Here is a 24,482-nt window from a genome sequence, read left to right on the forward strand (position 1 = left end):
TTGCTTTACTTCTCCCCCTCCTTATCTAAAGGAGGGGGAGTGAGAGAGCGGTTGTGGGGTTTAGCTGCCCAGCACGGTAAAACCACCACAAATGTGAATATTAGTTTCATTTTCCTAATTACGTTAGGCAATTACACCACAGAGGGACAGAGGGTTTGGGGTTGCTGTTGTTTTGTTTGTTTGTTCCTTTCTCACTTTGTTCTGTGGCTTTTAGGTAGAAATATATTATTCGAGTTTCTGTAGACTGTAAGTGGAACAACTGGAGAAAGCAACTGCTTTAGAGAATGTATTTCATTATGGGGAAGGTTAACGGGTTTGTTCTCAGCGTGGTGGGGAGTGTTATAAATTAGACCACACAATTTACTGGTCTATTGAAATTATTTTATTAATCAAGTAAGCAGACACAAGCAAAACAGCGCTGGGCGGCTGGGGAGTCTCCGCTCCGCAACAGCACGCAACTTCCCTTTCCAGGGTTGCTGTTTTATAGCAGTCGAGTTCCAGCTTATCGGGACTTGTTGAACTGGCTGAGGCTGCGCAGTCTATTGTTGAGAGGGGGGTTGTTGTTCTTCTGCTGGTGATCACCTTGTGCTCGTGTTCAGGTGGGGGTAGTGAAGTGGCGAACAGGATGCCTGGTTTCACTCAAGGATGTTTACCCAATACCTCCTCCTGCTATCTGCTTGCTTAATCCTCCCCTTTACCAAGGCCATTAAATTATACAACCTTATCTCATAGAATCATAGAATATCCTGAGTTGGAAGGGACCCTTAAGGATCATCAAGTCCAACTCTTGACACCGCACAGGTCTACCCAAAAGTTCAGACCATGTGCCTAAGTGCACAGTCCAATCTCTTCTTAAATTCAGACAGGCTCGGTGCAGTGACCACTTCCCTGGGGAGCCTGTTCCAGTGTGCAACCACCCTCTCTGTGAAGAACCCCCTCCTGACGTCCAGCCTAAATTTCCCCTGCCTCAGCTTAACCCCGTTCCCGCGGGTCCTGTCACTAGTGTTAATGGAGAAAAGGTCTCCTGCCTCTCGACACCCCCTTACGAGGAAGTTGTAGACTGAATCTCCTCAGCAGATTCTCCAAATTCCTCAAAGACAATGAACAAACCCCCACTAATTTATCACAGGGAGCATTTGCAAATCCAGAGGAACAGCATGCTCCCAGGGAGGAGACCAGTGGATTTTGTTTTTTTCTTTTTCCCATGGCTTGGTCAAGAGGGTGCAACACTAGGCTGGTGTGGTGGTTTTACTCAGGTGGGCAGCCGAGCTCCACCACAACTGCTCTCTCACTCCCCCTCTCCTCAAAGAGGAAGGGGGAGAAAATACAACACAGAGAACTCGAGGTTTGAGATGAGAAAGGTTTAATTAAAGGGAAAGGGAATGGGGAGGAAAAAAGAAACAAAAGAAACAATCAGTCCGCGTGGAAGCACAGAGAGAGAGAAAAAAAATTATTCTCTACTTCCCATCAGCGAGCGGTGTTTGTCCACGTCCTGGGAAGCAGGGCCTCAAACGCGTAGTGGTTGTTCAGGAGGAACAGCCCCCTCCCCCACGAGAGCCCCCCCTTTTATTGCTGAGTGTGACATCAGGTGTTATGGAATATCCCTTTGGTTGGTTTAGGTCAGCTGCCCCGGCAATGTCCCCTCCCCATCACTCGCCCACCCCCAGCCTGCTGGCTCTTGGGGGCTTGGAAGGAGTCCTGATGCTGTGCCAGCACTACACAGCAATAGACACAACACTGGAGTGATATCAGTGCTGTTCCAGCTACGAGTGCAGAGTACAGCACTGCAGGGAAAAGGTGACTCCAGCTCAGACAGACCCAACACAACTTCCACCCCTTATTCTATAACAATTGAGAAACAATTTGAGGCCTCTAAAGAACTGAGGTCTTTCTCTTCTCTTATAATGGACTCTGAGTGCCCTCGGACAATTTATTTTGTCACTCTTTGCTCCCTTTCTGCTTTCCAATTGTTTCTCAACCTCTCTGTTCAGATGTTTGTTGTTCAGATGTTTGTTTCATTCACAATTATGTCATCTGATTTCAGAGGCAAAAATTATTCTAGGTTTTAACTCAGGGTGAAAAGCTTTTATCCAACAATATACTGTTGTCGTTTATTTGAAGAAATTTGAAGCAATTACCACTGCTAAAACTGTGATAAATTAGTGGGGGGTTTGTTCATTGTCTTTGAGGAATTTGAAGAATCTGCTGAGGAGATAAGGTTGTACAATTGAATGGCCTTGATAAAGGGGGAAGATTAAGCAGATACCAGTGTGATAAACTAGTGGGGGAATTTGGAGAATCTGCTGAGGAGATAAGGTTGTACAATTGAATGGCCTCGATAAAGGGGGACGATTAAGCAGATACCAGGAGGGGGTGTTGGGTGAACATCCTTGAGTAAAACCAGACTCTGTAAAACTCCTTACCACAAGACATCCTTTTTGCCGCCTCACTTCCCCCACCTGAACACGAAGCAGAGGAACAACGACCCCCCTCTCAACAATAGACTGCGCAGCCTCAGCCAGTTCAACAAGTCCTGATAAGCTGGAATTCAACTGCTATAAAACAGCAACACTGAAAAGGGAAGGTGTGTGCTGTTGCGGAGCGGAGACTCCCCAGCCGCCCAGCGCTGTTTTGCTTGTGTCTGCTTACTTGATTAATAAAATAATTTCAATAGACCAGTAAATTGTGTGGTCTAATTTATAACAATTTGGTGCCGTGACTCGGATAAAGGCATCAGACTGAGGCGCATTTCAGGGGAGGCGCCCTGCCGAGTTCGGCGGCCTCTGAGAACGCAGGCCTCACTCGGGACCTTTTACCGACGAACCCTAAATTAGACACAAGCAAATAAAACCGGTAAACCTCAGGCAACCTTTGTGCACGAAGACCGAACGAAGACTCAGAGGAGGAGTGAGTAAAAAACGATAGGCCGGTGTTCCGTTCGGTTGGGGTTGGGTTTCCCAGAGTTTGACAACTGAGACGTCCAATTGCGGACGAAGCGAGAGCGGACCCCTCGGTAGTGCGGTTCCCACATCCCGCGAGGGACTGGGCCACGAAAAGGGGGAGCGTGTGTGTGTGTGTGTGAGGGCACTCTGGAAGATGGGCCAGAAAAAGAGTAAGCTTTCTGGTTCCATGGGTGGGGGAAATAGTGGTAAGGATATGTCCTCCATTCCCCCCGATAGTCCTCTGGGAATAATGATTAAAAATTTGAATGATTCCCCTTCTAGGCGGGGAAAGAGTAAAATTAAAATGATTCATTATTGTGTGGAAGTGTGGGGCAATAAACCCATTAAAGGGGACAGTGTCTTCTGGCCCCCGTTTGGCTCCTTCGAAGATTGGATATGCCAGGCCCTAAATATTTATGTAAACTCGAAGGAACCTTACAGCTCAGAGGAAAGTGAATATGCGCACCTCTGGATAAACACAGATACGAGGACGCGCTTATATCCTCTAAAGGAAAAAGAGGGGCGCAAAAAGAGGAGAGAAGATCTGGAAACTCCGATAATACCTCCGCCCTATAGTCCTCCCCCCGAGCCCACGGCTCCCGCTCTGAATGTACATAGTGATTCAGAGTCAGACTCTGATCAGGAGCCACGGGGACCTACAACTAGGAGCCGAGCTAGAAACCGAGAACTGGCTCCTCGACAGGGATTATACCCTTTGCGAGAAATAGCAATGGGAGGTCCTCAGCCAGGAATGGGATACGTGGTAGTTCCCATTAATTCGGGAGACGTAAGAGATTTTAAAAAGGAAATGGGAAGTTTATTAGAAGACCCATTAGGGGTGGCAGAGCGAGTAGACCAATTCCTGGGACCAAATATATATACGTGGGAAGAACTACAGTCAATCCTGGGAATACTTTTTACATCAGAAGAAAGAGGTATGATCAGGAGAGCGGGAATGCGGATTTGGGATCAGCAACATCAACAAGGGCCGGCTGCTGATATTAAATGGCCAATGCAGCCGCCAAATTGGAATAATCAGGACCCAGTACACCGGGGTCATATGCAAGACTTAAGAACTATTATCATTCAGGGTATAAGAGAATCCGTCCCCAGGGGGCAGAATATAAATAAGGCCTTTAATGAACAACAAAAAAAAGATGAAACTCCAACAGAGTGGTTGGAAAGACTGCGAAAAAGTCTGCAGTTATATAGTGGTCTGGATCCAGGAACCCCTGTAGGGGAGGCCTTGCTTAAAACACAATTTGTGGCAAAATCCTGGACAGATATTAGGAAGAAGTTGGAAAAGATAGAGGATTGGCAGGACAGAGGACTAGATGAGCTGTTAAGAGAAGCTCAGAAAGTGTATGTGAGAAGGGAAGATGAAAGGGAGAGAAAACAGGTACGAATTATGGTAGCTGCAGTGCAAGAGGGATTAAGAGTAAAGGAACAAAGGTGGAAATCAGGAAGAGATAGAGAAGAGAGAAATAATGATCAGAGGAAAAGAGATGTGACCTGTTTTTACTGTAACAGAAAGGGTCACCTGAGAGCGACTTGTCGACAGAGAAAGGAGGACGAGAGAATGTTTAAAAATGAATAGGGGTGTCAGGGGCTCTATCTGCTGGGGACCCGAAGAAATAACGAGCCCTTGATAAAGTTAAGAGTGGGTCCTCAGCGCGAGGAAATGGAGTTCCTCATTGATACAGGTGCCGAGAGATCTACAGTCCAGACCTTGCCGTCGGGTTGTCAGACCTCAGGGGATAAGGTACAAGTAATTGGTGCAAAGGGGGAACCTTTTGGGGTTCCTGTCATAAAAGAGGTAGTTATTGAAATGGGTCCTAAGAGAGTCATCGGACACTTACTATTGGTACCCGAAGCCGAATACAACTTATTGGGCAGAGATTTGATAATAGAATTAGGCATTAGTTTAGAAATAGTTGAGGAAAAATTAACAATCAAATTATGCCCTCTTCGGGTAGAAGATGAGGAGAAAATAAATCCTGAAGTCTGGTACGCCCCGAACAGTGTAGGAAAATTAAACATTAAACCTTTTGAAATAACGATCAAATACCCGGAGACACCCATAAGAATTAAACAATATCCTTTGTCTGAGGAAGGTCGACGGGGACTAAAGCCCGAAATTCAAAGATTATTACAGCAAGGCTTATTGGAGCCCTGCATGTCCCCTTTTAATACTCCCATTCTGCCAGTACGGAAAAAGGACGGCAAATATCGATTAGTACATGACCTTAGAGAAATCAATAAGAGAACTGTGACCAGGTTCCCTGTAGTAGCGAACCCACATACTCTTTTAAGCCAGCTCCATCCCGAAGATAGATGGTATAGTGTGATAGATTTAAAAGATGCATTCTGGGCATGTCCCCTAGATGAAAATAGCCGGGACTATTTTGCTTTCGAGTGGGAAGACCCTGATACGCATAGGAAACAGCAATTGAGGTGGACGGTCCTGCCTCAGGGATTCACAGAATCCCCCAATTTGTTTGGACAAGCTCTGGAGAAAATTTTGCAGGACTATGACAAAGTGCCCGGAACTACAATGATACAGTATGTAGATGACTTATTGATAGCAGGAAGGGATGAGCAGGTTGTAAGACAAGCAAGTATCCAATTGTTAATTTTTCTCAGTTTACAAGGATTAAAGGTTTCAAAGCCTAAATTACAGTTTGTAGAAGAGGAAGTGAAATATTTGGGTCATTTGTTGAATAAAGGAACTAAAAAGTTAGATCCGGAAAGAGTCCGAGGGATTTTAGAATTAAAACCCCCAACCACAAAGAGACAGGTCCGGCAATTATTGGGGCTAACCGGATACTGCAGACAATGGATAGAGGATTACAGTGGAAAGGTCAAATTCTTATACAATAAACTAAATAGGGATGGGCTCCTCAAATGGACAAAAGATGATGAGGAGCAGCTGCAGAAATTGAAAGAAGAACTTATAAATCCTCCAGTCCTCAGTTTTCCCGAATTAAAGAAACCCATTTTCTTGTTTGTAAATAGCTCAGAAGGCACTGCCTATGGAGTGCTTGCACAGGAATGGGCAGGCAGCAAAAAACCTGTGGCATACTTATCGAAATTATTAGACCCCGTTAGTAGGGGATGGCCTAGCTGCTTGCAAGCAATAGTAGCAGCTGCCTTACTAGTAGAGGAGGCTCAGAAGATAACTTTTGGAGGAGAAATTAAAGTGATCTCCCCTCATAACATACGTGGGGTCCTACAGCAAAAAGCCGAAAAATGGATTACGGACGCTAGGTTGTTAAAATATGAAGGAATCTTGATTTCTTCTCCAAAACTGACTTTAGAAACAACATCAGTGCAAAATCCGGCTCAGTTCCTTTACGGAAACTCGGAGGAACCCTTAGCCCACGATTGTCTCAGACATATAGAAGAACAGGTAAAATTGAGACCTGACTTGGAGGATGAAGAATTGGCTTTTGGAAAGCGAATATATGTGGATGGTTCCTCTCGAGTAGTGGAAGGGAAGAGGAGGTCGGGGTATGCATTGGTGGATGGAAATACTTTCAAGGTAATAGAATCTGGCCCTCTAAGTCCCAGCTGGTCGGCACAAGCTTGCGAGCTGTATGCTTTGCTACGAGCCTTAAGATTACTAGAAGGCAAGAGCGGTACAGTGTATACGGATTCAAAATATGCTTATGGGGTTGTGCACACATTTGGGAAAATATGGGAAGAGAGAGGCCTTATTAATTCCCAAGGGAAGGGATTAGTGCATCAGGGGTTAATTGTGGAAGTTTTGCAGGCTATCCGGAAACCAAAAGAAATTGCAGTAGTGCATGTGAAGGGACATCAGCGGGGTCTGACTCCCCAGATCAGGGGGAATAATGTGGCTGACCAAGAGGCAAAAAGGGTGGCTCTTATGTGTATATACGAAATGACAAAAAGAGCGGATTGCCCAAGTTGTGGCAAAGATTTAAAAGAGATGCCCTGTTATGCTTGTTGGAAAAGATGGGGGGTAGATGGGGTGGAATGTAATTGTTCAGAGGAAGAGGAGCCGCCCTATAAGAACTGCTTCAAGTGTGGACCACAGAAAACCATAATTGGTGGGCGTTTTCCTCTCTTGTGTTTTACTACTAGTGAGAAGGAGAAGCTGACACAAATGGGAGTACAGGAAAATACAGAAGGTCGGTGGGTTATACCCGATGGGAGGGAGGTGCTACCAAAATCATTGGCTATGAGGGTGCTACGGAGGTATCACGAACAAACACATTGGGGTACTCAGGCATTAGTAGATCAATTTGCAGCCAAATATATGTGTATGGGCATATACAATATAGCCAAAGAAATTGTGAATGGATGCATAACTTGCCGGAGGGTGAATGCCAAAAATATGAGAAAGAGGGTCTTAGGCGGGCGTGAACTGGCCCACAGACCCTTTGCGAAAATTCAATTGGATTTTACCGAACTTCCCAAAGTAGGAAGATACAAATATTTGCTAGTAATTGTTGATCATCTCACAAACTTTGTAGAAGCATTCCCTACGGCAAGGGCAACGGCTAATACAGTGATAAAGACATTACTCGAGAACATTATTCCTCGCTATGGGGTCATAGAGACTATAGATTCTGATAGGAGACCGCATTTTGTGTCAGATTTTAAAGGAAATAATGCAAAGCCTGGGAATTAAATGGGAATATCATACTCCTTGGCATCCTCAAAGCTCAGGAAAAGTAGAACGAATGAATGGGGAAATTAAAAAGCAGCTTACAAAATTAATGTTGGAAACTAAAACTTCCTGGATAAGGTGTTTGCCACTTGCCTTAATGAATATACGTACAAAGCCCCGAGCTGACATAGGAATATCACCTTTCGAAATGCTTTATGGTATGCCCTATGATATAGGGATTCCCTCTGATCACCCACAATTACAGGATATACAGCTGAATTCGTACTTAGTGCAACTGATGAACCGACGAAAAGAGATGCAGAAGAGGGGCTTAGTGGTACAGCGACCTCCCTTAGATATGGCAATACATAGTATAAAACCCGGAGACAAAGTGTTAATCAGAACTTGGAAGGATCATGTACTAACCCCTCATTGGGAAGGACCCTATGTTGTTTTACTCACCACAGAAACAGCTGTCCGGACCGCAGAAAAGGGGTGGACACATGCCAGCCGCATCAAAGGGCCTATCCACGACGAGAAGTGGGAAATCGCACCGGGAAACGCAGAACTGAAACTTACCCTACGGCGAACTCGATAAGTACCTTGGGTCTGGGTAAAAGGTCCCCCCCTGAAGAGCATTACTGCTGCCGAGAAGAACAACCTCGTAGTTGGCTGCAATCCAACTGACGAGCGAGGCAGAGTAGTGAAATGGTGGGGAGAGATATGGGCCTGGATCAGCCCCATAGGTACTTGTGGGTTCTCATAATAGCCTCGTTCTGCATCGCGACTCAACATCATCCTCATCAGCCTTTCCAATGGAGTCTGATGAGATGGGAGGATACCACCATAGTACAGCAAATTACCACGGCTGGTGCCCCTAACTTTAAGACTGATCTTTGTAGTCTAACAATTGTGGGAAGGAGTTGTAACAATCGATCAGACTTTTATATGTGTCCAGCCTCAAACCCGGGGAGGGGCTACTGCAACTACCCTAATGATTATTACTGTCCATATTGGGGATGTGAGACCATCGCTTCAGCATGGAATCCAGGGGCAGGCAGGGACAAGCATCTTGCCGTACAGTTTGGGCCTGAGAGATGCGATATCCGAGGTCGTCTGCCGAACTACCATGTAGGAGCTGAAACCTTAGCAAATGGAAAATGTAAATATTTATGGATAAATGTTACTAACCCAAGTGATCAGGGGTGGTTCACGGGAAGGAAATGGGGAATAAGATATTACGAGAAGGGGGCTGATAGAGGGGGGCTCATATTTATAAAGAAAGAGTTACCAGAGACCCCCATGGTGATCAGACCTAATAAAACAGAATCACAGAATCACAGAATTTTCTAGGTTGGAAGAGACCTCAAGGTCATCGAGTCCAACCTCCAACCTAACGCTAACAGCCCTCCACTAAACCATATCCCTAAGCTCTACATCTAAGCGTCTTTTGAAGACTTCCAGGGATGGTGACTCCACCACTTCCCTGGGCAGCCTGTTCCAATGTCCAACAACCCTTTCGGTAAAGAAGTTCTTCCTAACATCTAACCTAAAACTCCCCTGGCTCAACTTAAGCCCATTCCCCCTCGTCCTGTCACCAGGCACGTGGGAGAACAGGCCAACCCCCACCTCTCTACAGCCTCCTTTAAGGTATCTGTAAAGAGCAATAAGGTCACCCCTGAGCCTCCTCTTCTCCAGGCTGAACAAGCCCAGCTCCCTCAGCCGCTCCTCGTAGGACTTGTTCTCCAGGCCCCTCACCAGCTTCGTCGCCCTTCTCTGCACCCGCTCAAGCACCTCGATGTCCTTCTTGTAGCGAGGGGCCCAAAACTGAACACAGTACTCGAGGTGCGGCCTCACCAGAGCTGAGTACAGGGGGACGATCACCTCCCTAGCCCTGCTGGTCACGCTGTTCCTAATACAAGCCAGGATGCCGTTGGCCTTCTTGGCCACCTGAGCACACTGCTGGCTCATATTCAGCCGACTGTCCACCATCACTCCCAGGTCCTTCTCTGCCTGGCAGCTTTCCAACCATTCCTCTCCCAGCCTGTAGCTCTGCTTGGGGTTATTGCGCCCCAGGTGCAGGACCCGGCACTTGGCCTTGTTAAACTTCATGCAGTTGACCTCAGCCCATCGGTCCAGCCTATCCAGATCCTCCTGCAGAGCTTTCCTACCCTCAAGCAGATCGACACACGCACCTAACTTGGTGTCATCTGCGAACTTACTGAGGGTGCACTCGATGCCCTCGTCCAGATCATCGATGAAGATATTAAAGAGGACCGGCCCCAGCACCGAGCCCTGGGGGACGCCACTAGTGACTGGCCTCCAACTGGACTTGGCTCCATTCACCACGACTCTTTGGGCCCGGCTATCCAGCCAGTTTCTAACCCAACGAAGCGTGCGCCAGTCCAAGCCAAGAGCAGCCAGTTTCTTGAGGAGAATGCTGTGGGAGACGGTGTCAAAAGCCTTGCTGAAGTCAAGGTAGACCACATCCACAGCCTTTCCCTCATCCACCCAGCGCGTCACTTTGTCATAGAAGGAGATCAGGTTCGTCAGGCATGACCTGCCTTTCATAAAGCCATGCTGACTGGGCCTGATCGCCTGCTTCCCCTTCAAGTGCTGCATGATGACTCTCAGGAGGATCTGCTCCATGAGCTTTCCTGGCACTGAGGTCAAACTGACAGGCCTGTAGTTTCCTGGGTCTGCCCTCCGGCCCTTCTTGTAGATGGGCGTCACGTTTGCTAGCCGCCAGTCGATTGGGACCTCCCCCAATAGCCAGGACTGTTGATAAATGATGGACAGCGGCTTGGCCAGCTCCTCTGCCAGTTCCCTCAGTACCCTTGGGTGGATCCCATCTGGCCCCATCGACTTGTGCACATCTAAGTGCCGTAGTAGGTCACCAACCAGTTCTTCATGGATAATGAGGGCCACATCCTGCTCCCCATCCCCTTCCACCAGCTCAGGGTACTGGGTATCCAGAGAACATCCGGTATTGCCGCTAAAGACTGAGGCAAAGAAGGCATTGAGCACCTCCGCCTTTTCCTCATCTCTTGTAACTAAGTTTCCCCCCGCATCCAGTAAAGGATGGAGATTCTCCTTAGTCCTCCTTTTTGTGTTGATGTATTTATAGAAACGTTTTTTGTTATCTTTAACGGCAGTAGCCAGATTGAGCTCCAGATGAGCTTTGGCCTTCCTAATTTTGTCCCTGCACAGCCTCGCTACTTCTTTAAAGTCCTCCTTAGTGGCCTGCCCACTTTTCCAAAGCTTATAAACCCTCTTTTTCCTCCTAAGATCAAGCCACAATTCTCTGTTGAGCCAGGCCGGTCTTCTTCCCCGCCAGCTCGTCTTTGGGCACGTGGGAACAGACCGTTCCTGCGCCATTAAGACTTCCCTCTTGAAGAGCGCCCAGCCTTCCTGGACCCCTCTGCCCTTCAGAACCGCCTCCCAAGGGACTCCACCAACCAATGTCCTGAGCAGCTCAAAGTCAGCCCTCCGAAAGTCCAATACAGCGGTTTTACTGGTCCCCTTCCTGGCCTCGCCAAGAATAGAGAACTCCACCATTGCGTGGTCACTCTGCCCTAGACAGCTCCCGACGATCACGTCCTCCACCAGTCCTTCTCTGTTTGTGAAGAGAAGGTCTAGCGGGGCACCTCCCCTGGTAGGCTCACTAACCAGCTGCGTCAGGAAGCTATCTTCCACGCTCTCCAGAAACCTCCTTGACTGCTTTCTCAGGGCTGTGTTGTGCTTCCAGGATATGTCAGGGAAGTTGAAGTCCCCCACGAGTACAAGAGCTGATGATTTTGCAACCTCTGTCAGCTGCCTGTAGAATTCCTCATCCGTCTCCTCATCCTGGTTCGGCGGTCTATAGCAGACCCCGACCAGGACACTAGCCTTGTTGTCCCTGCCGATCCTAACCCAAAGGGACTCGACCTTGTCATTCCCAACCTCGAGTTCTACAGCCTCGAAAGACTCTCTAATATAGAGAGCCACACCACCACCCCTTCTATGCTACCTGTCCCTTCTATAGAGCTTATAGCCAGGCATTGCAGCACTCCAGTCATGAGACTGGTCCCACCACGTCTCCGCGATGGCAACCAAGTCGTAGCCTGCCTGCCGCACGATGGCTTCCAGCTCCTCCTGTTTGTTACCCATGCTGCGTGCATTGGTGTAGATGCACTTCAGCTGGGCCATTGCCTTATCCTCCGGCCTTGCCATTGTTCCCCCTGGCACAGCCCCAACAATCCTAGCCTCAGCCCCATCCCCCTTCCTACCTAGTTTAAAGCCCTCTCAATGAGCCCTGCCAGTTCCTGGCCCAGGATCCTTTTTCCCCTAAAAGATAGGGACCCGTCTGCGGCCATCAGGCCAGGTGCTGAGTAAAGTGCCCCATGATCAAAAAACCCAAGATTTCTGCGTTGGCACCAGCCCCGGAGCCACGTGTTTAACAGGTGGGCTTTCCGTGTCCTCTCTGAACTCCTCCCTGCCACCATAGGGATGGACGAAAACACCACCTGCACTCCCGCTCCATCCACTAACCGACCCAGCCCCCTAAAGTCCCTTTTGATAGCCTTGAGGCTTCTCTCTTCGATGTTATCACTGCCCGCCTGGACTATCAAAAGGGGGTAATAGTCAGAGGGGCGTACCAGGTTAGGAAGCTTCCTGGCAACGTCCCTGACCCTGGCCCCAGGGAGACAGCAGACTTCCCTACGGGTAGGGTCCGGCCGACAAATAGGGCCCTCTGTTCCCCTAAGAATCGAGTCACCAACAACAATAACCCTCCTGTCTTTTTTGGTGGAGGCAGTCCTGAGGCGCGGAGTCGACCTCCTCGCTCCAGGCATCCTCCTGGGAACATTTGCTACCTCTTCCTCACACACCGGCCTCTCAATCTCTAGGGCCTCAAACCTGTTGTGTAAGGGCACCTGGGAAGGTGGGGCCGGAAGGGGAGAGCATCGCCTGCGATGTCGAGCAGGGACCTGTTTCCATTCCTCCTCAGCTCCCAGATCCCCTCCCTCTGCCCGACGGGGACAGGGCAGGGGGTCCGCCCCCATTTGGGGAGTCTCACCTCGGCACCTCCCCTTGAGGCCCTGCAGGGAGTTACTCCAGAAGTCTATCTCCCGCTCACACTCCCTGATGGCCCTCAACCTCTCCACCTCCTCCTTGAGCTCCGCCACCATGCGGACCAGATCATCCACCTGCTCGCACCTCACGCACGCAGTTTCTCTGCCTCCCGCCGATGGCAGCAACAGGCTCAGACACTCCTTGCATCCGGTGACCTGAACTGCGGCATTTTTTAACGGGTAGTCGGTCTGCGTGTGCACCGACTTTCTGGAGAGCGCGCCGTGCCTGGTGGCCACCATTATCGCCTAGTTACGGCTGTTGTTAATGAGGTGTTGTTTGTGTGTAGGGGGAGCGCTCTGCCCTGCCTGCGCGCCCTGCCTGCGCGAACTGCCGCGCTAACTGCCGCGCCACTCCCTCTGACGCGCCACGCCCTGTTTGCCCGCCCTGTTCGCCGCGCTCCTGGTCGCTCCCGCTCCCTAGGGGCTGCTTTTGAAGGGCTGGGGAGGGGGCGCTGCTGGCTCCGCCTTCGCCTCGTCAGCCTCCCTCACGAGGGCTGCCGGGTCCTGGCGGCTCCCTCTAGTAGGCTCGATGCCGGACAAAATTAGCCCTGCCTGGCCCGATCCCCCGCTCCGCTGCAGAACGCGTCTGCCCCGGAGCCGATCGCCTCGGCAAATGGCAGTGAAATGGCGGTGGGTCCCGATTTAAATAGCCCGCCGCTGACGCTGCTGGCTCCGCCTTCGCCTCGTCAGCCTCCCTCACGAGGGCTGCCGGGTCCTGGCGGCTCCCTCTAGTAGGCTCGATGCCGGACAAAATTAGCCCTGCCTGGCCCGATCCCCCGCTCCGCTGCAGAACGCGTCTGCCCCGGAGCCGATCGCCTCGGCAAATGGCATTGCTCGAGAAAGAGCCAAGTATAGCTACACAGAGGCCTGTGGTTACACCTACTATAATGTGGTCCAGGGGTATAACTGAAACACCAATACGCATGTTACTTCCAGATGTAAAAAGGGAAAAGGTAAAAGACCCCGATAATAGCATGTGGGGAGTTATAAGTGCCAGCTTCCAAGTACTGAATCAGATAAACCCAGAAATGACTGAGAGGTGCTGGTTGTGCGTGAGTATCAAGCCCCTGTATTATGAAGCTATCGGGGATATAGGAGAGTCTGAATATTCGAATGAATCAAATCCTTCTGAATGTAGCTGGGGCCAGGAAATAGGTATAACATTAACACAAGTGAAAGGGAAAGGAAAATGCGTGGGAACGATCCCAAAAGACAGGAAGGAATTATGTAGTGATACCCAAGAAATAAACCAGATACATCAGTGGTTAATCCCAGCTAATAATACCAGATGGGTGTGTTCATCGATCGGGGCAACACCGTGTTTATCTTTGAAATTGTTTAATGCATCTCATGTGTCCTGGTTTCAGTTAGCACAGAATTAATTTTCTTCCTAGTAGCTGGTGGAATGCTGTGTTTTGGCTTAGAATGAGAAGAGTGCTGATAACACCCCGATGCTTTAATTGTTGCAGAGCAGTGCTTATACTAAGCCAAGGACATCTCAGCCTTTGCTCTGTCCTGCCAATGGGCAGGCTGGGGGGTGCAGTAAGAGCTGGGAGGGGACAGACCCAGGACAGGTGACCCAAACTAGCCAAAGGGGTATTCCATACCATCTGACGTCATGCTAAACAATATATAGGGGTGGCTAGCCGGGGGGAGGGGGCCGGACTGCTCGGGGTTAGGCTGGGCATCGGTCAGCGGGTGGTGAGCAATTGCATTGTGCATCACTTGTTTGTACATACTATTATTACTTTCGTATTATCACCATTGTATCACCATTATTATTATTGTTATTATTATTTTGTTATTTTTTTTTCCTGTCTTATTAAACTGTCTTTATCTCAACTCACGGGCTTCACTTTCCATTTCTCTCCCCCGTCCCAGAGAGGGAGGGGGGAGGGTGAGCGAACGGCTGCGTGGTGTTTAGCTGCCGGTCGGGTTAAACCACGACAGTCTTTTTGGCGCCCAACGTGGGGCACGAAAGGTTGAGATAACGGCAGATCTGATCAGAGTGTGTTAAACTAAAATTGGTGTAAGGATTAGACCTGCTTAATAGTCACTTGTCATGATGCTGATTGCTTTAATCACAACTCTGCTGCGCCTGTTTTCCAAATTGAGTATTATTGTACATTATTTTCCGTATTTGCTCTCTGTAGTGTTGTTTCTCCTCTCCGGGCCCTGGTTTCAGACCATTATGGTACTAAGTGTTATAGCAATGGCTTATGAGACGATAAAATATCTGGTCATGACTCTAACTTGGTATTTATACTCAGTAACATCGTGGACTCTGTACTTTGGAAACAGCATCTTGGGAACTATTAGCAATTATACCTATTGTTTTTCTCCATTAGAGAGTCAATCTGTGGAGGGGAAAGGGGAGGATATTTTTCCTTACTTGCTTACTTTCCCTTTCTCCTTCACCACCCCTGTATCCTCCTGGGTCACTCTGCCTTCCTCCTTCACCACCCTCTTATCCCCTGAGCTTGTCACAATAGCTCTCCAAGATATTGAATATTTCTGGAATACTCAGAATACCATAGTCTTGTTGTTCTGCCTCATGAATGCACTTCAGATTCTGCTTAAAGTTAAACAACTACTTATGAAGCTCATCCGGAGATCTGCCCGGAGGCAGTATAGTTGTGGGTGGCAGGGAGTATGGGTGGATATGGGCAGGCATCTAGAGCAGTTGGCACCCCCAGTGTGTTGGAAATTCACCCCTGAACAATGGAAAAATCCTCAAAAACTGGCAGAATGCTTGAAAAAAAGGTGTCATGATTCTGGCAGTTCCAAAGTAACACAAATCATTGTAACGTGCTGGGGCCTGGCTCATGCCTATCGAGCTGCCATTGATACTGCTGTCAACTTAGTGACAGACCCTGCGGCCACTCCAAACCCTGTGACAGATCCAACGGCCACTGTGACCCCTACGGTGGATTCTGCAGCCGCTCCAGTCCCAGCTCCTGCAGCCGCTCCAGTCCCAGTTCCTGCAACTGCTCCAGTCCCAGCTCCTGCAGCCGCTCCAGCTCCAGCTCCTGAAGCCGCTCCAGCTCCAGCTCCTACTGCTGCTCCAGTCCCAGCTCCTGCAACTGCTCCAGCTCCAACTCCAGCTCCTGTAGCCGCTCCAGCTCCTGTGGCCGTGTCAGAGAAACGAGCTGTAGCAGTGCAAGTTGACCCTGCAGAGGGCATTCCAACCCCTGTGGCAGACCCTGTAACAAAGTCAGAGAAACGAGCAGTAGCAGTGCAAGCTGCCCCTGTAGAGAAGGTGAAAATATGGTATAGAAATTCAAGTCGTTTAGAACGCAGAGAGTCTTCTGCCAATCCAGGTAAGGCTTCTGCCAAAACTAAGTATAGAGATGACGAAGATGATGACGACGCTGGGCCGTCAAGGATTCAGGAGGAGGAAGATGAGGATGCCGAAAGAGCAACAGTAACTACCCGAAGCCTAAACGAGCGCGAGCTACGAGATGTGCGAAAAGATTTTGGTCGCTGTATAGGTGAGCAGCTTGTCACCTGGCTGCTCCGGTGCTGGGACTCTGGAGCCAATTGTGTGGAATTAGACGGCAGGGAAGCCAAGCGGCTGGGATCCCTTGCTCGAGACGCCGGCATTGACAAAGCAATTGCAGATGGAGCACGACCCACCAGCCTCTGGAGGCGTCTCCTCTCAGCTGTGAGGGAAAGGTATCCCTTCAAGGAAGATATTTTATGTCTACCAGGCAAGTGGACCACTATGGAGAAGGGAATCCAGTACCTGAGGGAATTAGCCGTACGGGAAGTGATTTATGAGGATCCAGACCTCAAACAAACATCCACAGATCCAGATGAAGTAAAGTGTACACGACCCATGTGGCGGAAGTTTGTACGGAGTGCACCATCATCATATGCCAGCTCATTGGCAATAATGGCCTGGAAAGAGGATGAGGAACCCACAGTGGGTGAAGCGGCTAAACAACTCCGGCAGTACGAAGAAAGTCTCTCCTCTTCCTTACAGGCCTGCGTCTCAGCTGTGGAGAAACTTTCTGAAAAGGTTCACCAACTTGAAGAGAATCTATTGTCCTCCCCACCTGAACCAACCAGTGCCCACCGACCAAAGGAGAACACTTGGGAGAAACTTTCTGAAAAGGTTCACCAACTTGAAGAGAGATTATTCTCCTTCGCACCTGTACAAAGCAGTGTCTCAGCTGTCAGGGGTAGGCGTTCACCCACACAAGGAAGACGATATGGTGGGTACTCACCCCGTGCCACCCTGTGGTTTTACTTACGAGACCATGGAGAGGACATGAGAAAGTGGGATGGAAAATCTACCGCGACCCTAGAGGCACGGGTACGTGAGTTGCAAAAGAAAACAATCAGGAAAAAGGGATTCTCCGAAAAGTTTGCTGCTCCAACTTCCAGCAGACAGTCCTTCAAACACAGAAACGAGGAAGATTCTGACCAGGATTAGGGGGGCCCTGCCTCCAGCCAGGGGGAGGAAAGGGACAATCGAGTTTATTGGACTGTGTGGATTCGATGGCCTGGCACATCACGCGCACAGAAGTATAAGGCTTTAGTAGACACCGGTGCACAATGTACTATAATGCCATCGAGCTATAAAGGACCAGAGCCCATCTATATTTGTGGAGTGACAGGGGGATCTCAGCAGTTGACTGTATTGGAGGCTGAAGTGAGTCTGACTGGGAATGAGTGGGAAAAGCACCGCATTGTGACTGGTCCGGATGCTCCATGTATCCTTGGCATAGACTATCTTAGAAGAGGATATTGCAAGGACCCAAAAGGGTTCCGGTGGGCTTTTGGTATTGCTGCCTTAGAGACAGAGGGCATTAAACAATTATCTACCTTGCCTGGTCTCTCAGAGGACCCCTCTGTTGTGGGGTTGCTGAGGGTCGAAGAACAGCAAGTGCCAATTGCTACCACAACTGTGCACCGGCGGCAATATCGCACCAACCGAGACTCCCTGATTCCCATCCATAAGCTAATTCGTCAATTGGAGAGCCAAGGAGTGATCAGCAAGACTCATTCACCTTTCAATAGTCCCATATGGCCAGTGCGAAAGTCTAATGGCGAGTGGAGACTAACAGTGGACTATCGCGGCCTGAACGAAGTCACGCCACCACTGAGTGCTGCAGTGCCGGACATGCTGGAACTTCAGTATGAACTTGAATCGAAGGCAGCCAAGTGGTACGCCACAATTGATATCGCTAATGCATTTTTCTCCATCCCTCTAGCAGCAGAGTGCAGGCCACAATTTGCCTTCACTTGGAGGGGAGTCCAATATACTTGGAATAGGCTGCCCCAGGGGTGGAAACACAGCCCTACCATTTGCCATGGGCTGATCCAGTCTGCACTAGAGCAGGGGGAAGCTCCTGAACACCTGCAGTACATCGATGACATTATTGTGTGGGGTGACACAGCAGAGGAAGTTTTCGAGAAAGGGAAGAAAATAGTCCAAATCCTTCTGAAAGCCGGTTTTGCCATAAAACAAAATAAAGTCAAAGGACCTGCACGGGAGATCCAGTTTTTAGGAATAAAATGGCAAGATGGACGTCGTCAAATCCCAATGGATGTGATCAACAAAATAACAGCTATGTCTCCACCAACTAACAAAAAAGAAACACAGACTTTCCTAGGTGTTGTGGGGTTTTGGAGAATGCACATCCCAAATTACAGTCTGATTGTAAACCCACTCTACCAAGTAACTCGTAAGAAGAATGAGTTTGAATGGGGCCCTGAACAACGACAAGCCTTTGAACAAATCAAGCAGGAAATAGTCCATGCAGTAGCCCTTGGGCCAGTTCGAACAGGACCAGATGTAAAGAATGTGCTCTACACTGCAGCCGGGGAGAACGGCCCCACCTGGAGCCTCTGGCAGAAAGAACCTGGGGAAACTCGAGGTCGGCCTCTGGGGTTTTGGAGTCGGGGATACAGAGGATCTGAGGCCCGCTATACTCCAACTGAAAAGGAGATATTGGCAGCATATGAAGGAGTTCGATCTGCTTCGGAGGTGGTCGGTACTGAAGCGCAGCTCCTCCTAGCACCCCGATTACCGGTACTAGGCTGGATGTTCAAGGGAAGGGTCCCCTCTACGCATCATGCAACTGATGCTACATGGAGCAAGTGGGTTGCACTGATTACTCAGCGGGCTCGAATAGGAAACCCCAGTCGCCCAGGAATATTGGAAGTGATCATGGACTGGCCAGAAGGCAAATACTTTGGGATATCATCAGAGGAGGAGGTGGGTCGTGCTGAAGAAGCCCCACTGTACAACCAGTTACCAGAGAATGAAAAGAAATATGCCCTGTTCACTGATGGGTCCTGTCGTATTGTGGGGAAGCATCGGAGATGGAAGGCTGCTGTATGGAGTCCTACGCGACGAGTTGCAGAAGCTGCTGAGGGAGAAGGTGAATCGAGTCAGTTTGCAGAAGTGAAAGCCATTCAGCTGGCTTTAGACATTGCTGAACGAGAAAAATGGCCAGTTCTCTATCTCTACACCGATTCATGGATGGTAGCAAATGCCCTGTGGGGATGGTTACAGCAATGGAAGCAAAACAACTGGCAGCGTAGGGGCAAACCTATCTGGGCTGCTGCATTGTGGCAAGATATTGCTGCTCGGGTAGAGAACCTGGCTGTGAAAGTACGCCACGTAGATGCTCATGTGCCCAAGAATCGGGCTACTGAAGAACATCAAAACAACCAGCAGGTGGATCAGGCTGCTAAGATTGAAGTAGCTCAGGTGGACCTGGATTGGCAGCATAAAGGTGAATTATTTATAGCCCGATGGGCCCATGACACCTCAGGCCATCAAGGTAGAGATGCAACATACAGATGGGCTCGTGATCGAGGGGTGGACTTGACCATGGACGCTATAGCACAGGTTATTCATGACTGTGAAACATGTGCTGCAATCAAGCAAGCCAAACGGTCAAAGCCTCTTTGGTATGGAGGACGATGGCTGAAATATAAGTATGGAGAGGCCTGGCAGATTGATTACATCACACTCCCTCAAACTCGCAATGGCAAGCGCCACGTACTTACAATGGTGGAAGCAACCACTGGATGGCTGGAAACATATCCTGTGCCTCATGCTACCGCCCGGAACACCATCCTGGGCCTTGAAAAGCAAGTCCTATGGCGACATGGCACCCCAGAAAGAATAGAATCAGACAATGGGACTCACTTCCGAAACAACCTTATAGACACTTGGGCCAAAGAACATGGTATTGAATGGGTGTATCACATCCCCTATCATGCACCAGCCTCCGGGAAAGTTGAACGATACAATGGCCTGTTAAAAACTACCTTGAAAGCAATGGGCGCTGGGACGTTCAAAAACTGGGATACGCATTTGGCAAAGGCCACCTGGTTAGTCAATACTAGGGGATCTACCAACCGAGCTGGACCTGCCCAATCAAACCTGTTACCTACTGTAGATGGGGATAAAGTTCCTGTAGTGCATGTAAAAAATATGCTGGGTAAAACAGTCTGGGCTACTCCTGCCTCAGGAAAAGGCAAACCTATTCGTGGAATTGTTTTCGCTCAGGGACCTGGATATACTTGGTGGGTGATGCAAAAGAACGGAGAGGTCCGGTGTGTACCTCAAGGAGATTTAATACTGGGTGAGAATAGCCCATGAACTGAATTGCACCATGTTAAATAGTATATTATACTGTATGTTATCACTACCATGATTACTATAGGTGACTAATTAGAATGTATGGAAAAGAGTGTAACCTGAGCATGACATAAATGGTATGGAATAAGGGGTGGATAGATGTCCTGGTTTCAGTTAGCACAGAATTAATTTTCTTCCTAGTAGCTGGTGGAATGCTGTGTTTTGGCTTAGAATGAGAAGAGTGCTGATAACACCCCGATGTTTTAATTGTTGCAGAGCAGTGCTTACACCAAGCCAAGGACATCTCAGCCTTTGCTCTGTCCTGCCAACGGGCAGGCTGGGGGGTGCAGTAAGAGCTGGGAGGGGACAGACCCAGGACAGGTGACCCAAACTAGCCAAAGGGGTATTCCATACCATCTGACGTCATGCTAAACAATATATAGGGGTGGCTAGCCGGGGGGAGGGGGCCGGACTGCTCGGGGTTAGGCTGGGCATCGGTCAGCGGGTGGTGAGCAATTGCATTGTGCATCACTTGTTTGTACATACTATTATTACTTTCGTATTATCACCATTGTATCACCATTATTATTATTGTTATTATTATTTTGTTATTTTTTTTTCCTGTCTTATTAAACTGTCTTTATCTCAACTCACGGGCTTCACTTTCCATTTCTCTCCCCCGTCCCAGAGAGGGAGGGGGGAGGGTGAGCGAACGGCTGCGTGGTGTTTAGCTGCCGGTCGGGTTAAACCACGACAGTCTTTTTTTTTGTGTGCAAGTAGTAATTGTACCAAGGATTCTATACCACTCTGAAGAGTATATGTACACACACCATACTGTGGCAGCATACCACTTGATAAAAAGGGAACCAGTTACAGCTATTACTATAGCTACTTTGATGACTCTTGGGGCTGCAGGAGCAGGGACTGGAATTGCTTCCCTAATAAAACAAAGTCAGGAATTTACTTCCCTGCGTATTGCTGTAGATGAGGATCTGGCCCGCATAGAGCAATCAATAACGGCTTTGGAAAAATCGGTTAGGTCATTGTCTGAAGTGGTACTCCAAAACCGCAGGGGATTGGATTTAATTTTCTTACAACAAGGAGGGCTGTGTGCAGCCCTACGAGAAGAATGTTGTGTATATGCAGATCATACTGGGGTGGTAAGAGATACCATGACCAAATTGCGGGAAGGATTAGAAAAACGAAAAAGGGAAAATGATGATCGTCAAAATTGGTATGAATCCTTGTTCAATTACTCACCTTGGCTTACTACTTTGTTGTCTACTATCGCGGGACCTTTGATACTGCTTATAATTGTACTTACATTTGGACCATGTATATTCAATCGAGTGGTAGCCATAGTAAAGAGCCGATTAGAGGCAGCTCATCTCATGCTAATACGTGCAAAATATGAACCACTCGAACAAGAAATGAAAGATGCTGGTGACTTCGCTCTCAGTAAACGAATGTTACAAAGGTTCAATGAACAAAATGGAGTATAAAAAAAAAAAAAGGGGGGGAATTGTGATAAATTAGTGGGGGGTTTGTTCATTGTCTTTGAGGAATTTGAAGAATCTGCTCAGGAGATAAGGTTGTACAATTGAATGGCCTTGATAAAGGGGGAAGATTAAGCAGATACCAGTGTGATAAACTAGTGGGGGAATTTGGAGAATCTGCTGAGGAGATAAGGTTGTACAATTGAATGGCCTCGATAAAGGGGGACGATTAAGCAGATACCAGGAGGGGGTGTTGGGTGAACATCCTTGAGTAAAACCAGACTCTGTAAAACTCCTTACCACAAGACATCCTTTTTGCCGCCTCACTTCCCCCACCTGAACACGAAGCAGAGGAACAACGACCCCCCTCTCAACAATAGACTGCGCAGCCTCAGCCAGTTCAACAAGTCCTGATAAGCTGGAATTCAACTGCTATAAAACAGCAACACTGAAAAGGGAAGGTGTGTGCTGTTGCGGAGCGGAGACTCCCCAGCCGCCCAGCGCTGTTTTGCTTGTGTCTGCTTACTTGATTAATAAAATAATTTCAATAGACCAGTAAATTGTGTGGTCTAATTTATAACAAAAACATTTACAGAAACTGAAAGGCAAAACTTTCTGCAAAACTAGGCCCTGAATTCACCCTTCAATGGTTAAACTAACGTCAGGTTGCTCAAAATCAATGGCCAATACCTGAAAATTTTGTTCCAAATAAACATTACTCTGTATGACTAGTTGCATTTGTTTAATTAAAGTAACACATCTGTATAGTTAATAGCCTGTGGTCGAGCAGTAATATAATACTGTACAAGCACAGCAGTAATTGGATAATGTAATGAAATGCATGGTGGATTTTTTAAAGAAAATATAATGAGATTTTATCATTTTATACACACAGGTAATTCGTTCTTAGAAATACTGGAAGAGTAAATTATCTGCAGATTTGAACTATCTGCAAGTATTTCAAATGGCCCAGCTGAAGAGGTAAAAAAGTTCTAGTTTAAGTGTCTTGAAATTCAAACAAAAAAAGGCCTGTAGGAAATCCAGGCAAGAGCTGAAAGAATTTCTGGAAAATTAAGACCACCAGGCCATCTGCCATAATGACTGCCACCTCGCGAGTGAAATCTGTGTACGTGAAAGCATGTTTCCCCCTGCTTGAGTAGCACTGCACATGACTGTAATCCATCACCCATCCCGATCACTGTGTATGAACTTCTTTTGCTTTAGTCTTTACAGGTTATCTTCTTCTTAAACCTACTGGCCAAATGTGCTGTAATTTGGAATAACCTCTCATGAGATTTTCAAAACTGGGTGTGTCTGGCAATATGAATATGATGGAAGAGAAAAACTGCCTAAAGCAATTGTGTTAGCTGATCACAGCTTTGTCTTCTGCACAGTGTGACACTTACCTGATCATGCATTCAGGCACATAACAGAAAAGCTAAATGTGGGAGTATTGACATGGGGGTCGACAAGCCCCATGGCTGGTGATAACATCAGGCTCCTAACAATGAGGCCATGAGGAATGCAAACAAGTTAGAAGGAATAAAGAAGGGTGATTCAGGAGATGCCTTGCTGTCTCAAACAGTTTGTTCTCCAACCTTTAAGACATGGAAGTTGCTAAGTGTTTGCTGTTGCCAGGCAAAGTTGTTAACCAATGAATAGTTAGTGGGAAAGTACCACTGGTAGAGATAATGGTATAAGAAAGGAGCCTGTCCTCAGTAAAGAGGTTGAAGTAGAAGTTATTGATCCTTAAAGAAACCTGGTGTCCATGTGGTCCTTACACCACAGCTAAACTGCAATTAGAATAGCTAAATGAGGGAGTTTCTCATTGTGGGAATAAAAATGTTGTTTTTGCAGAGTTACATTGTTTAAAGGTAAGGAATGTGGTATTGAGATAAGATTGCAGTGATAAGAAAGCTTAGCAGGTGACTTTGTAAAATGCAGACAACCAGACTCCTTAGAACAATTAGGTGAAAATCACGGTGTCAAGTCAAGTCAGATAACTGAAGAAACATTACCACTTCAAACAGTAAAAAAGTCAAAAGAAATTTGAAATTTAACAGGCCAGCAACTGAAGGCCATGTATTGTCTGTGAAGCATCCTATAGGTTGTGAACCTGGATTACCCAGTCAATGGGGAAACAGGGGAGGGTCCCGGTCTTCGAGGAAAGAAAGTATATAAACTGTACTGTGTGACTAGTAGGGGCCCTCCTGCTTGTGGAATACCCGCCATTGCAATTGCAAATAAATTACTACTTCACTGAGATCCTCGCCTGAGCCTAAGTTATTGGCTACAGAGTGTTTCTCACATCATTCCAGGATGTCATGGAAGTCATAAGTTTATATGTGTTCATGAATAACCTGGACAAGTTAATGGAAAAGAAATCAACTCAGAGTTACTAAATATACAGAGAACACCTTACATTCAGGACATCTCAATCACTTAAGTAACTGGAGGCTACAAGATTTTATGGAAGCAACATATATATACTTAATTTGTTCTTACACTTACTCCTAGGCACCCATTACTGTCAGTGGTCAGAATTTGGGGCTAATGGACCTTAACTTTAATCCAGTATGTTACTATTGTTTTAACTAGCTAGGAAGAGAAAAACCTTAAGACTGATCAGAGTTTGTTTATTGACTTTGTCATGGATTTCCTTTGCCACACTGCAAAGGCAGGATTGTCAGCAAC

General features: G+C 47.8%; 1 protein-coding gene across 1 annotated transcript in view; it reads left to right on the plus strand.

Annotated features, from left to right (window-relative positions):
• LOC311426492 (uncharacterized protein) overlaps nucleotides 1-23,187 on the plus strand; it is a gene marked incomplete at its 3' end in the record, with an annotated part of 206,305 nt that extends 183,118 nt beyond the window's left edge. The window contains exons 2-3 of the mRNA XM_084502859.1: nucleotides 16,949-19,696; nucleotides 23,183-23,187. Of these exons, the coding sequence (XP_084358985.1) occupies nucleotides 17,260-19,696; nucleotides 23,183-23,187 (2,442 nt within the window). The 5' untranslated portion in view covers nucleotides 16,949-17,259. The remainder of the gene's footprint in view (nucleotides 1-16,948; nucleotides 19,697-23,182) is intronic.
• Between the last annotated feature and the right edge of the window lie 1,295 nt (nucleotides 23,188-24,482).

Source organism: Aythya ferina (genome assembly GCF_964211825.1).
Source record: "Aythya ferina genome assembly, chromosome: W".
NCBI classification, from domain to species: domain Eukaryota; kingdom Metazoa; phylum Chordata; class Aves; order Anseriformes; family Anatidae; genus Aythya; species Aythya ferina.